The sequence below is a fragment of the Nicotiana tomentosiformis genome, chromosome 5, assembly GCF_000390325.3.
Source record: "Nicotiana tomentosiformis chromosome 5, ASM39032v3, whole genome shotgun sequence".
In the NCBI taxonomy this organism is placed as follows: Eukaryota; Viridiplantae; Streptophyta; class Magnoliopsida; order Solanales; family Solanaceae; genus Nicotiana; species Nicotiana tomentosiformis.
Window position 1 is genome coordinate 40,815,589 of NC_090816.1, and position 12,684 is coordinate 40,828,272.

Below are 12,684 nucleotides of genomic sequence, written 5' to 3' on the forward strand. Positions count from 1 at the left end.
TCAACGCATGAACAATGGCTTCCAACGCTAAATCATGCAAAGGGTAATTCTTCTCATAAATCTTCAACTGACGAGACGCGTAAGCAATCACCCTACCATCCTGCATCAATATTGGGTCAAGCCCAATACGCGATGAATCACAATACACTATGTAAGATCCCGAATCTATAGGCAACACCAACACTGGGGCTGTAGTCAATGCAGTCCCGAGCTTCTGAAAGATTCTAAAAGCTCACCTCACACTCGTCAGACCATTTGAAAATAGCACCCTTCTAGGTCAACTTGGTCAATGAGGTTGAGATAGATGAAAACCTCTCCACGAACCGGTGATAATATCCCGCCAAACCCAAGAAGCTCCAAATCTCTGTAGCTGATGTAGGCCTAGGACAGTTCTGAACTGCCTTAATCTTCTTTGGATTCCACTTTGATGCCCTTGAAAGATACAACATGGCCCAAAAAGGCAATCAAGTCCAACCAGAACTCACACTTTGAAAACTTAGCATATAATTGATGATTCTTCAATGTCTGAAGTACGATCCGTAGGTGCTTCTCATGCTCCTCTCGACTGTAGGAGTTAACCAAAATATCATCAATAAAGACGATCATGAAAGAATCTAGATAAGGCTTTCAATCTCGGTTCATCAAATCCATAAAGGTTAGGGCATTGGTCAAGCCAAATGACATCGCCAAGAACTCGTAGTGACCATACCCAGTCTGAAAAGTTGTCTTTGGAACATCCGATGCCCTAATCTTTACCTGATGGTAGCCCGACCTCAAATCAATTTTGTAAAATACCTTGGCACCCTTAAGCTGGTCAAATAAGTCATCAATCCTCGATAACAGATACTTGTTCTTGATAGTGACCTTGTTCAACTGTCGATAATCTATGCATCCTCATCGATCTGTCCTTCTTCTTCACAAACAACACTGGTGCACCCTAAGGCGAGACACTAGGTCTAATGAATCCTTTGTCAAACAAATCTTGCAACTATTACTTCAATTCTTTTAACTCAACTGGGTCTATACGGTATGGTGGAATAGAAATAGGATGAGTGCTCGGAACCAAGTCAATGCAAAAGTCGATATCTCTGTCGGGTGGCATACCCGGCAAGTATGTAGGAAACACCTCTGAGAATTCTCTCACCACCGAAACTGAATCCACGGAAGGCACACCGGCACTAGAATCATAGATATAAGCCAAATACGTCAGACACCTCTTGATATAATCTAGATAGCCATCGAGCAATTTGGATTCTAATTGGAGGCTACTTTCATAACGGGGCGGCTACATGTGTAATTTCACCAACAATTAAAGACTACATTATATTTGGAGGCTATATTTGTAATATTTAGCACCCTAGTATAAATAGCCCTTAAGGCTCTCATTTTAGATTTATCTTATTTTGATATTATGAATGAAAACTCATTGAGAGTGTTTAGGATGAATTCCTATGTTGGTTGATCACTTGTTAAGGTGAAATTGCAAGGGGATTACTTCCCCTTGAGGGTTGTTCCTATAGTGTTGGGTCAATTAAGTCTTATATTGATTGTGTATTTATTTATTTAAAATGTTCTTTCAATTTTCTTAGTTGGTTCTCTACTAAATCTCTATCTTTCTATCATTTTATTTGTGTTCTTGTTACTTTGCTTCTGCGTTCGTATCATCTTGGTATCAGAGCGAAGGTTAAAGAATTTGTTTCTACAAATTCCTTGATTATTTGCACCGAATTTTATATCAAAAAAATTTTTAAAAAAATTGAATAACTAAAAAAAAGAAATCCTAAAATAGCTTGTTGTTCTTGTTGGGTCTCATTGTTTCGATTTTTATTGGAATCTATGGTTCAAATCTGATTTGGTTTGATTGATTGTGCTAAATCCATTTGGGTACTAGTTTGTGAAGTTGGAATCGAAGGACGCGCACTCCATAGCTGGTGGGTTTCTATTTTTTCCCTTGAAGTAGAGATTGAGAAAAGACAAAAAGAGAAATTAAATAGTGGGCGTTGAATCATTGCTTGAAATCTGTTGAATATCACTATTTGAAACCTAGATCTATTGATTTTTTTGCCTGGAACTTAAAACACCAAGTTATCCACCATTGAAGCTTTAGTCGAAATTCACGAATCTGCGATTAAACAAAAATAACTTGGTTCAATTGAATTACGTTGGTTTGCTGCTAAATCTGAGTTTATTTCGTGAATATCATTTAGTTGGAGTGGAAACTTAAAGAAGAAAACTCCATTGGCAGCCATGGAAGAAAGCTTCGAAGCTTAAGTTCAAATTGCGGGTTTCCGAAATTAAGTTTTATTTCGAGTGGGTGTTGTTCCAATAGATCGGGTATATCTTGTGGAGCTTGTATATCGAATTTGGGACTGAGTTGTGAAGATTCGAACAACGTTTGGACTGATTTTTCAGTGCCAGTTCCAACAAGGAAGAACATGCTGCAAATTTTCAGATTTTGCAGGAATAGCCACATCTTGCAACACAATTTCGAAATTAGCCACTTTTGTCCAGTAACCCATTTTTGCCCAATTTCAAAAATAGCCTTTTCAAATTGTTTCTTTCTTTTTCTTTCTTTCTTTCTTTCTTTTCTTACTTATTCTAGGTAGTTTACTTAAGTATTAGTTCATACTTAGTGATAAACTAGTTTTTTGTGTGCTTTATTTTATTTTGTGCTAATTTTGTTTGTGTTTTTTTCTCTTTAGTTTCGTTGTTAATTTCTTATTTTCATTGTCCGTTAGTTATTTTAGCTTCTTTGTTGAGTCATATAAACTCCATTCTCGTCCCAAAGTTGGAAGAATCACTTGAAGGTGCCATAATTGAGTTTGATATCAACTTTGGATATTCATCCAAGAGTAGAAAAGGGCTTGAGTGGTGAGATTCTTGGAGTGTATGCCTAAAAGTCGAGTGCACAAGAGTTATACACGAGTGGTAAAATTTGAGTGCAATCTTTGAGGGATACACTAAAGGAGTGAATTGGAAAGGTCCTTTTACTTTTAACTTGTGTTCTTTGTTTGTAGGTACTATGTCTTTGAATATTAGAGATACTACTACAACTCCAAGGGAGGGAGTCTCCAATGAAACCATTTTGGAGTCTTTACAAGCTTTGATTTTGAAAGTGGATAACATGGAACAAGTGATCAAGTCTCATGATAACCTTCTTAACCGATGACAAGGCTTGTCACCTAATTCTAACCAAGGTGTGGGAACTAGTGTAATACCACAAAATAGTTCTACTCCCACCGCACCACACATTACAAGGCTAATCAATCAATCACAAGTTGCTAACAATCAAGTACCAAGACAAGGTCTACTTCCGCAAGGTAGACAAGCAAGAGTTGAGCATCAACAACAACTTCTTAAGCCACAACAACCGCAAAATGACTTTGATAATGATTTAGACTATGACGAGCAATATGATGAACCGATTAGAGTCCAACCTAGAAGGAATGGACAAGGAGGCTTCAGAGGGAGATGTGGAATGCATGGTAGGAATTATCCAGGTAGAAACTTGAATGATGCTTATGAATATGGTTATGGTGAAAATGTTGGTAATGAAGAACATGGTAGATGGTGGGGAGAGGAAGAAGACCGTGGTCTTAATAATATCAAAACTTCACTTCCTACTTTCAAGGGAAGTAGTGACCCTGAGAAATTTTAAGAATGATAAATACAAATGGAAAGGATGTTTGAGCTTAACAATATATCCGATACAAAGAGGTCCAAGCATGCCATTTCTAAACTTATTGGTTATGCTTCTTCTTGGTGGGAGAAAGAGAAATGGGCTAAAAATAGAAATGGAGATATTGCTATTGATTCTTGGGGGTTTCTTAGGGTAGTTATGAGAGCAAGATTTGTGCCCGAAGATTATGTGAATGACTTGCTTACCAAATTTTACAACATGAAGCAAGGAAACATGAATGTGAAGGATTACTTTAAAGAATTGGAGACAACTAGGGTTAGAGCCAATCTTGATGATAATGGAAGACTCATGATTTCTAGATTTTTGGTGGGGTTTAAGCATGAAATCTCTATCCAAATGACTTTGCAAAAAATTGTTACTATACATGAGGCACTCCAAGGGGCTATCAAGGTTGAAAATAAACTCCAAGAAGAGAGGCAACTCAAATAGATAACCAAAAGTTATAACACTCCATGGAGCAAAAACAAGAAAACTTGGCAATCTTTTTCAAAAGAAAACAAGCCAAAAGTTGACTCCAAAGTGGCAAAATGACAAAGGCAAACTAAAGGTGGATGCTAAGGAGGGAGGTAACAATTATAAACCTTATTTCCAAAATCCTAACTCTAATAGGTGCTACAAATGTCAAGGATATGGTCATAAAATTAGTGAATGTCCTAATAAAAGAACTATAATCCTTATGAAAGAAGCTTATGAAAGGGAAGAAAGTAGAGAATCATGTGAAGAAGAGGAAGCCAAATGTGATGATGAAGTAGAATATGACACTCGTAATTTACCTTTGTATGTTGTTAGATGAGTGTTGAGTGCACAAGTGATGGAAGATATGAACCAACGAGAGAACTTGTTCCATGGAAGGTGTAAGATTAAAGATCAAGTATGTTTTTTGATTATTGATTGTGGTAGTTGTGCTAATGTTGCTAGTGCTTCTATGGTTGACAAGTTGAACTTGAAGACTCAAAGACATACTCATCCTTATAAACTCCAATGGCTTAATGAATGTGGTGAACTTAAAGTGAATAGACAAGTCTTGGTGAGTTTCAAAACTGGAAAGTATATTGATAATATTCTTTGTTATGTGGTGCACATGCAAGCATGCCATTTATTTTTGGGGAGGCCGTGGCAAAATGATAAGGGTGCTTTACATGATGAAATGACTAATAAATATTCGTTTGAGGAAAATGGCAAAAAAATAGTCCTTACTCTTGTGACTTCATTTCAAGTGAGTGAAGATTATAGGTATATGAAAGAATTGAGTGAGAAAGCCAAGAAAGAAGGAAAGGAAAAGATTGAAAAGAAGAATGAAAAGAAAGAAGAGAGAAAACAAGAGAGTTCAACTGAGGGACATCCATGTTATAATTCTTTCATGACTAATGCTTTTCTTGCTAATTGTTTGGCATATTGTGTAGATCATTTGAAGAAAAATTAAATGTAAGTCTTCAAGAAATAACTCCAAGTGAGGTGACCGAATACACCCTAGCCCAAAGTGAAGATTATTCCATTCTTCAAGGAGGTAAAATAGAATCTTTAGAAGTGCATCAAGGTATGATTGCTAAGCTTAACACCCTTTCTTCTTGTGATGAGCATAGTGATGTTTCAAGTGTTAGTTTGGGTACATTTATTGATTCTAATGATTCTTTGAGTTGTGAAGATACACTAGATAGTGATCCTAGTTTTTTTGATAGTTTGAATGATCTATTTGCTTATGAAGAAGCATTGATTTAGGTTGAGGAAAGCGCAAAGGTTGCATCTTTATGTGATTTTGTTGAGTTTGATCCATTGATTCCTATTGTTCATGATTTCTATTTTTAGGATCTTTCTTTAATTGGTGATGATTGCTTATTTGAAGGTGAATTGAGTGGTAAAGTTTCAAGCTTTAAGCCATTTGATTCTTTCTTGTTTGATTGAGAGATGGAATCATTTGAGTTTGATTTGAATTTACCGATCAAAGTTTCCATTTTTGAGAATTCGTTTGAGATTACTAATGAGATTGTTTTGGAAGCTAAACTTGTTGAAAAAGAAGAAAGTTCTTTACTTGGTGTAAACTTTCTAACTTTTTCCACTCATATATTTGATAGAGCTAATTTATTACATTACACTAGTGCTTTGAGTTTAAAATAAGTTGATAACTTTCATGTGGATTGGTGTAATGAGTTTACGAAAAAGCATGCTTCTTGAATGATAATGGTGAAGCCAAGAGATTTGTTTTGTTTGAACATACCATTCTTATTTTTGATTTCTCATGTCCGTTTGAATTCAAGAATGGCTTGTATATTTGTCTTATGCTAATGCTTGGACTTGATAAATCTATGAGAGTTAATACTTTTCTTGATGATTCTTATATTGGGGGACACTTAGTGTATAGATTGGAGGTATTTCATGACAATTCTCATATTTTGGGTAGCTTTATGCATTGTTTCGTCCATGGGTATCATTAGATTTTGGTTTGAATGGTAGATTTGTCTTACTTATTGGTTTGGATGCTTGGATTTATCATAAATTTGTTAAAATATGGTTTACTTGTTAGTTTGAGGTACTTGTTTATGTCCAAGTTAAAATTTTACTAATAAAGCTCCCTTTCTTTTGTTTAAAGGTCCAAATTCGATGATGAATTTCTTTTAAGGGAGGGAGGATGATACAATCTAGACAGCCATTGAGCAATTTGGATTCTAATTGGAGGCTACTTTCATAACGGGGCGACTACATGTATAATTTCGCTAGACTACATTATATTTGGGCTATATTTATAATATTTAGCTCCCTAGTATAAATAACCCTTAAGGCTCTCATTTTAGAGTTAACTTATTTTGATATTGTGAATGAAAACTCATTGAGAGTGTTTAGGATGAATTTCTATGTGGGTTGATTATTTGTTAAGGTGAACTTGCAGGGGGATTACTTCCTCTTGAAGGCTGTTCCTATAGTTTTGGGTCAATAAGTCTTAAATTGATTGGATATTTATTTATTTAAAATATTCTTTCAATTTTCTTAGTTGGTTTTCTACTAAATCTCTATCTTTCTATCATTTTATTTGTGTTCTTGTTACTTTGCTTCCGCATTCGTATCACTCCTTCTCGACCATACACCGAGCCTTTACATATGAAATGACCCTGCTAGCGGAGTGACCAGAAGTCCCTTTCCACTTCAATTGAGGCAACCCCGGCATGACTAACGTCACAGTCTTGGAATAATAATTCAATATAGCATGATAAAGTGACAACCAATTCATGCCCATGATAATATCAAATCTACCATATTTAGTAATAAAAAATCAATCATAGTCTCAAAGCTCCCGATAATTACCAAACAAGAATGATAACTCGGTCCACCATATTAGAATCCCCAACGGGCGTAGACAATAAACATGAGTACTCAAAGAATCATGAGACATATCGAGATATGAAGCAAAATAGGATGACACATACGAATAAGTAGAACCCGAATCAAATAAAACTAATACATCCCTATGGCAAACCGGAACAATACCTGTGATGACGACATCAAACGACTCCGCCCCAGGCCTTGTAATGACCTGACCAGTCGTTTTGACTTGTACATGTGCTCAAAATTGAATTTCGGGAAGTTCAGGATTGGGTTAGAAAGAATATTCTAATTTCGAAAGCTTTAAGTAGGAAGAAATGGCTAAGGTGTGACTTTTGAGTAAACGACATCGAAATCGGGATTTTAAGGTTCCAATAGGTTCGTATGATGAATTCGGATTTGGGCGTATGTTCGGGTAGAGTATCGGGTGGACCGAGAATATTTCAGCGCTTATTACGGAAGGTTGGGATTTTGAATGTTTAAGAATTTCCTAAGTTGGGATGAAGAGGATTTTGATGTTATCGACGTTCGTTTGAGATTCCGAGCCTAGGAATAGTTTCGTATGGTAATTTTTATCTTAGGAGCGTGTTCTAATTGTGATTTAGAGGTTCGTAGTGGAATTAGGCTTGAAATGACGAAAGTTAAATTTTTAGGAAACTTTGACCGGGAGTGAATTTTTTGATATCGGGGTTGGATTCCGATTTCGGAAGTTGGAGTAGGTCTGTGGTGTCATTTGTGACTTGTGTGCAAAGTTTGGGGTCAATTAGATGTGATTTGATAGGTTTCGGCATCGGTTGTAGAAATTAGAAGTTTCAAAGTTCATTATGCTTGAATCTATGTGTGATTCGTATTTTTGATATTGTTTGAGGTGATTTGAGGGTTCGACTAAGTTCGTATTGTGTTATAGGACGTGTTGGTATGTTTGGTTGAGGTCCCGGAGGCCTCGGGTGGATTTGGGGTGGTTAACGGATCAAGTTTTGAACTTATAGAATTTGCTAAAGTTGGCAGCTGCTGGGGTAATCGCACCTGCGGAGTGGGCACCGCAGATGCGAGCCCGCAAAAGCGAGAAGGAGACCGTAGAAGCGGTCAAGGAGGAAGCAGGCAGAGGTCGCAGTTGCGAGGTCCTTTCCGCACCTGTGCATTTAGCGCAGAAGCGGGAATGAATAGGGAGGCTGGTCCACAGAAGCGGACGCTTTTGCGCAGATGCGTACTCATAGAAGCGGTTGGTCGGCAAGAGTGAACTCCGCAAAAGTGGATGGTAGACCGCAGAAGCGGCTAGTGAACCGCAGATACGAATAATCGTCTGGGCAGAAGGTTATTTTAAAAACGGGATTTGGCCCATTTTCTCTCATTTTCGCTTGGTTGGGGTGATTTTGGAGAGCTTCAAGGAGAGATTTTCATCAAGCAACACAAGGTAAGTGATTCTCACCTATTACAAGTTAAATACATGGTTTGTATTAGGATTTAAACATGTAAATTAGTAGAAATTGTGAGTTTTTTGGTAGAAAACCTAAAATTGATATTTTTGGATTTTGACCACAAAATTGAACGTGAAATTGAGAATAAATTATATATTTGAGTTCGTGAGGCTATGAGTAAAGTTTATCTTCGAAGATTTTAGGAATCTGGGCACGTGGGCCCGAGGGTTGATTTTTATAGGCTTTTCGGGCGGTGTTGGGAAATTATTTAAAATAATTAATTATGGATATTAGAATATATTTTGACTGGTTTGCATGTTGTTTGAATAGTTTTGGATCGACGGGCTTTGATTTGAGGTATTAGAGAGGCTTTGGAGCCGATTTTGGAACTTCAGAGCGAGGTAAGTCTCCTGTCTAACCCTGTGAGGGGGAAACTACAACTAGGTGATGAAATATTTATGTGTTACTTATTGCAGGGGCTACGTACGCACAAGGTGATGAGAGTCCGTGCGTAGTTAGATTCATGTTATGTTCGGGTAGACTTAGGTTCACACCATGCTATAGCTATACTACTTGAGTTGTCTCCTACTTATTTAATTCATTTACTTTACGTTGCTACTTGAGAAGAGACTTGTGTAGAGTAATAGACGCGATATGGTAGAGATTCGATGGGCTTCATGATTAGCCGCGAAATAATTGTACTCCTCTTACATATTTCTCCCGCGTTATGCATTTTCATCGAAAGGTTTCCCTCAAAATTTATAACTCACACATCTATTCGTGAGTGGGGTCAAGGACCCGTTAAAGCTTCTTATTCTAATGGGATCGGTCCGTTCGCCTCAGTAGTATAATAGGTACATCTATGGTTCGTGTCGTTCGACCCTCGGCAGTACACACATTATGATGGGATCGGGTCATTCGCCTTGGCAGGATTATATATCACACTCTCATGGGAGGGAGCCGTTCGCCTCGACAATATAATAGATGTATCTATGGTTCGTGCCGTTCGACCCTCGGCATTGCACATATTATGACGGGATTGGGCTAGATGCCTCGACATTTCTATAAAATACTCTTATGAAATCGTGCGTAATAATTGGCAAGAAGCCAACATATCTGTGAGCCTGTTCCTGATTGAACTGAGACGACCTATCTGGTAATGTCCATTATATATATATATATATATATATATATATACACACACACACACACACACACACTCCGATTGAGGAGGTAGTTACTAGCTGAGAGTTTGAGTCATTGCTGAGAAGGGGGACTGTACCACGTATTTACACTTGTTATTTCGTTTATCTACTCTTACTTCCTGTTTACTTCTACTGTATCTATCATATTGGACCACTAGTAAGTGTTGATGTCGACCCCTCGTCACTACTTCTCTGGGGTTAGGCTAGATACTTACTGGATACGCGCTGATTTACGTACTCATACTACACTTACTGCACTTTTTGTGCAGGTACCTATATATTTGGTGGTCTTTTGGGCGCAGAGGCATGGCCATTGCGGGGAATTTACCGTGAGCTGCATTTCACGCTCCGATCCACAGCCTGTAGAGTCTCCATCAGAGTTATTAATATTTTCCTGTCTAACTTGTATTACTGACATATGTTGTATTTTAGTATGTTTCTTAGTTGATGCTCATGCACTTGTGACACCGGGTTTTGGGGGGTTCCTACAGATTATTCACTATTGTAGTTCGTGTAAACTCTATTTCATTAATAAAAAATATGATTTTAAGGTACTAGAATGAGTAATTAAATTGACTAATCACTGTTAGCTTGCCTGACGATGGTGTTAGGCGCCATCACGACCACTAGTGGATTTTGGGTCGTGACAGCTTTGTATCAGAGCGTTAGGTTCACTTAGATCTCACGAGTCATGAGAAAGTGTAGTAGAGTCTTGCGGATCGGTACGGAGATGTTTGTACTTATTTTTGAGAGGCTACATGGCTGTTCGGAGCACTTCCCTTCTTAATTTCCTCATCGTGCGGTTTGATTTCATCGAGGCTTGTGCCTTTATTTCCTTCCTACTCAGTCTTATACAACGCGAAACGCTTGTTATAAATTGGGTGTCGAGGAGTTATAGTGGTACTGTAGACTTGGTGCAGGATATTTTTCCCTGCATATTCGGGCAGGCTATTATCGTCACCTTGAGGAAGGATGTTCTTTTGTTCTAGCTCAGTATCCGTATTTTCCATGGTTTTGAGACTGTACATGGATTTCTACGATGTCTATGCATTGTTGTCGCACAATATTGGTATGATGGTAAGGTGCTCGGTTATGTGTCGAGGCAGTGAATGAATCGAAAGGGGGATTTCTCAGTGAATGATTTAGAGGTTCAATATTTAATTTCGGCAAAGGAAAGGCAATCAGACTATAGATGTCCAGGTTTGGTTGATGAAGTGTCGAGGTTTGGTATTTTCGAGCACAGAATTCTCATTTGTGATGTGGTGTCGTCGTCCTTGTTCGAACGAATTACGGTTCGCCGATGTTACAGTCTTCTTGGATTTTGCCTTCGGGGTAGGGTGTTGTGAAATGGTGCCTGAGGGGTGGTTGCCAGAGATAGATGTGTGCAGCGGTTCATAATTGAACTAGTATTTCTAATGTTGATGGCTCGAGAAAGATGATCTTCGAAGAGGCTTAGAGTCGGTAACATTTTATTGGTTCAAGTGCTACAGAGATGCATTTTGATTTAAAGCAACATTTGAGCAGCGAAGTATGAAGACATGGCAGGAAGTGTTTCGCAGTGGTTGAAGTACTAGCAGATCAAGTATGAGAAGCATAGGTTGAGGAGTTGCCTAAATGAGATGGTTTAACCGAAGTAAGAATGGCATATTAGCATATGGATTCTGTGGTAGGATAGCCGTGTGCCTTGAGAAAATGTAGAACAGTTTGGGAATCGTGATGGAAGGTGATTTGGCCTACGGATTTTATTTGGAGTGATGGTTACTGTATGAAGAAATATTAAATATGGTAGAAAGGAGTTTGTTTGAAATTAAGATAGGTGTGAAGATCTGATTACCGTTTCAGGTGAAATATGACTTGAGTTCAGAAGGTATTGTTGAACTTGGAGTTGATGTCAATAGGGAAGGAGCAAACTTATACAGCTGGTTGGCGAGCATGAGCTCAGGAGAATTTACTAATTACATGGTAGTTGTGCCCAGTGCAGCGTCATTGGAAGATGTCGGTAAGGAATTCCATAGGCAGGTTATCTCATGTGGACAGGTTAGTGGGGGCGTGATGTTGATGAAGATTCTGCGAGGAATATTATTTTCTACCCAGCAAGAGGTCGAATATATGATTGTGACTGGTGATTCATAATGTTCATGAAAAGCTTAACAAAAGACTTCGAGAAGTTTGGCGGGTTAAGGGTGCAAGATCATGGTAATTGAGAAGGAGGAATCGTTGTGGGCTCTGCATTATGCGATGGTAGCTTAAAGCTAAGTAGGGGAGCCCCACCGTCTACGATTGGATCGCGTGGTTGTTTGCTTGTGTGGTTTCTGGCTATCGGTGCGCTGGCGGATTATTTATGACTAAGAAAAAGGAAATATCAGGGGTAATTCAGCAAGGAACTTGATGGACGTGTTCTATGTTCGGCGTTATCGATGCATGTTCAGGTTTTTGGGAAGACTCAGAGTTTATGCTTCTTATGGGGGGTTATGTACAAGGAAACAAATTCAGTCGGGTGCTTCTTTGATAGGGTGTTCACATGCTAGCAACGCACTAGAGTTTGGCTTATATTCGGGGCCAAGTCAGAGTGGGTGACTCTCAATAGTGGTCCTAGTGGGTTCAAGAATTTGAGTGAAGTGCCTTAGGACTTGGAAGGTTCTACGTTATCATTGGGTATACAGTGCAGTATTGGAGGAAGGGAAGAAATAGTTTCGAGCTTGCGGAAGGTCTTGCAAAGTGTACCCTGTTGGGGATACTATTGTGCGCGTAAGGAGGATATGAGATGATTCATGAGTAATGAGATGATGTGGTCTCGTGATGCGGGTCACTCGGGATAAGTGCAGATTGAGTTCGTTATATTTTGAATGGAGCTATTATTATTTCTAAGGCAAGTTAAGAGTGAACTGGAAGGAGTTGGTCGGTTGGTAATAGTTGAGTCAGCATGATTGTGGCAATGATCAGTTCCTTCAGCGTGTGAAGTTATATATGTGATTTGTGGTTGTACATGCAGGCTCGGCAGCCACCACAACTTGATTGATTTGTGAGGTATTTGATTCAAATGGCT

The 12,684-nt window shown here is 38.4% G+C and overlaps 1 protein-coding gene across 1 annotated transcript; it reads left to right on the forward strand.

The window, feature by feature from the left end:
• The first annotated feature begins 3,673 nt into the window (after window positions 1-3,673).
• LOC138892223 (uncharacterized) lies at window positions 3,674-5,419 on the forward strand. Its single transcript, XM_070175927.1, has 4 exons — window positions 3,674-4,116; window positions 4,310-4,477; window positions 4,601-4,747; window positions 5,104-5,419. Exons 1-4 carry the CDS (start codon window positions 3,674-3,676, stop codon window positions 5,417-5,419), a joined length of 1,074 nt encoding a protein of 357 aa, XP_070032028.1.
• Window positions 5,420-12,684: the final 7,265 nt, after the last annotated feature.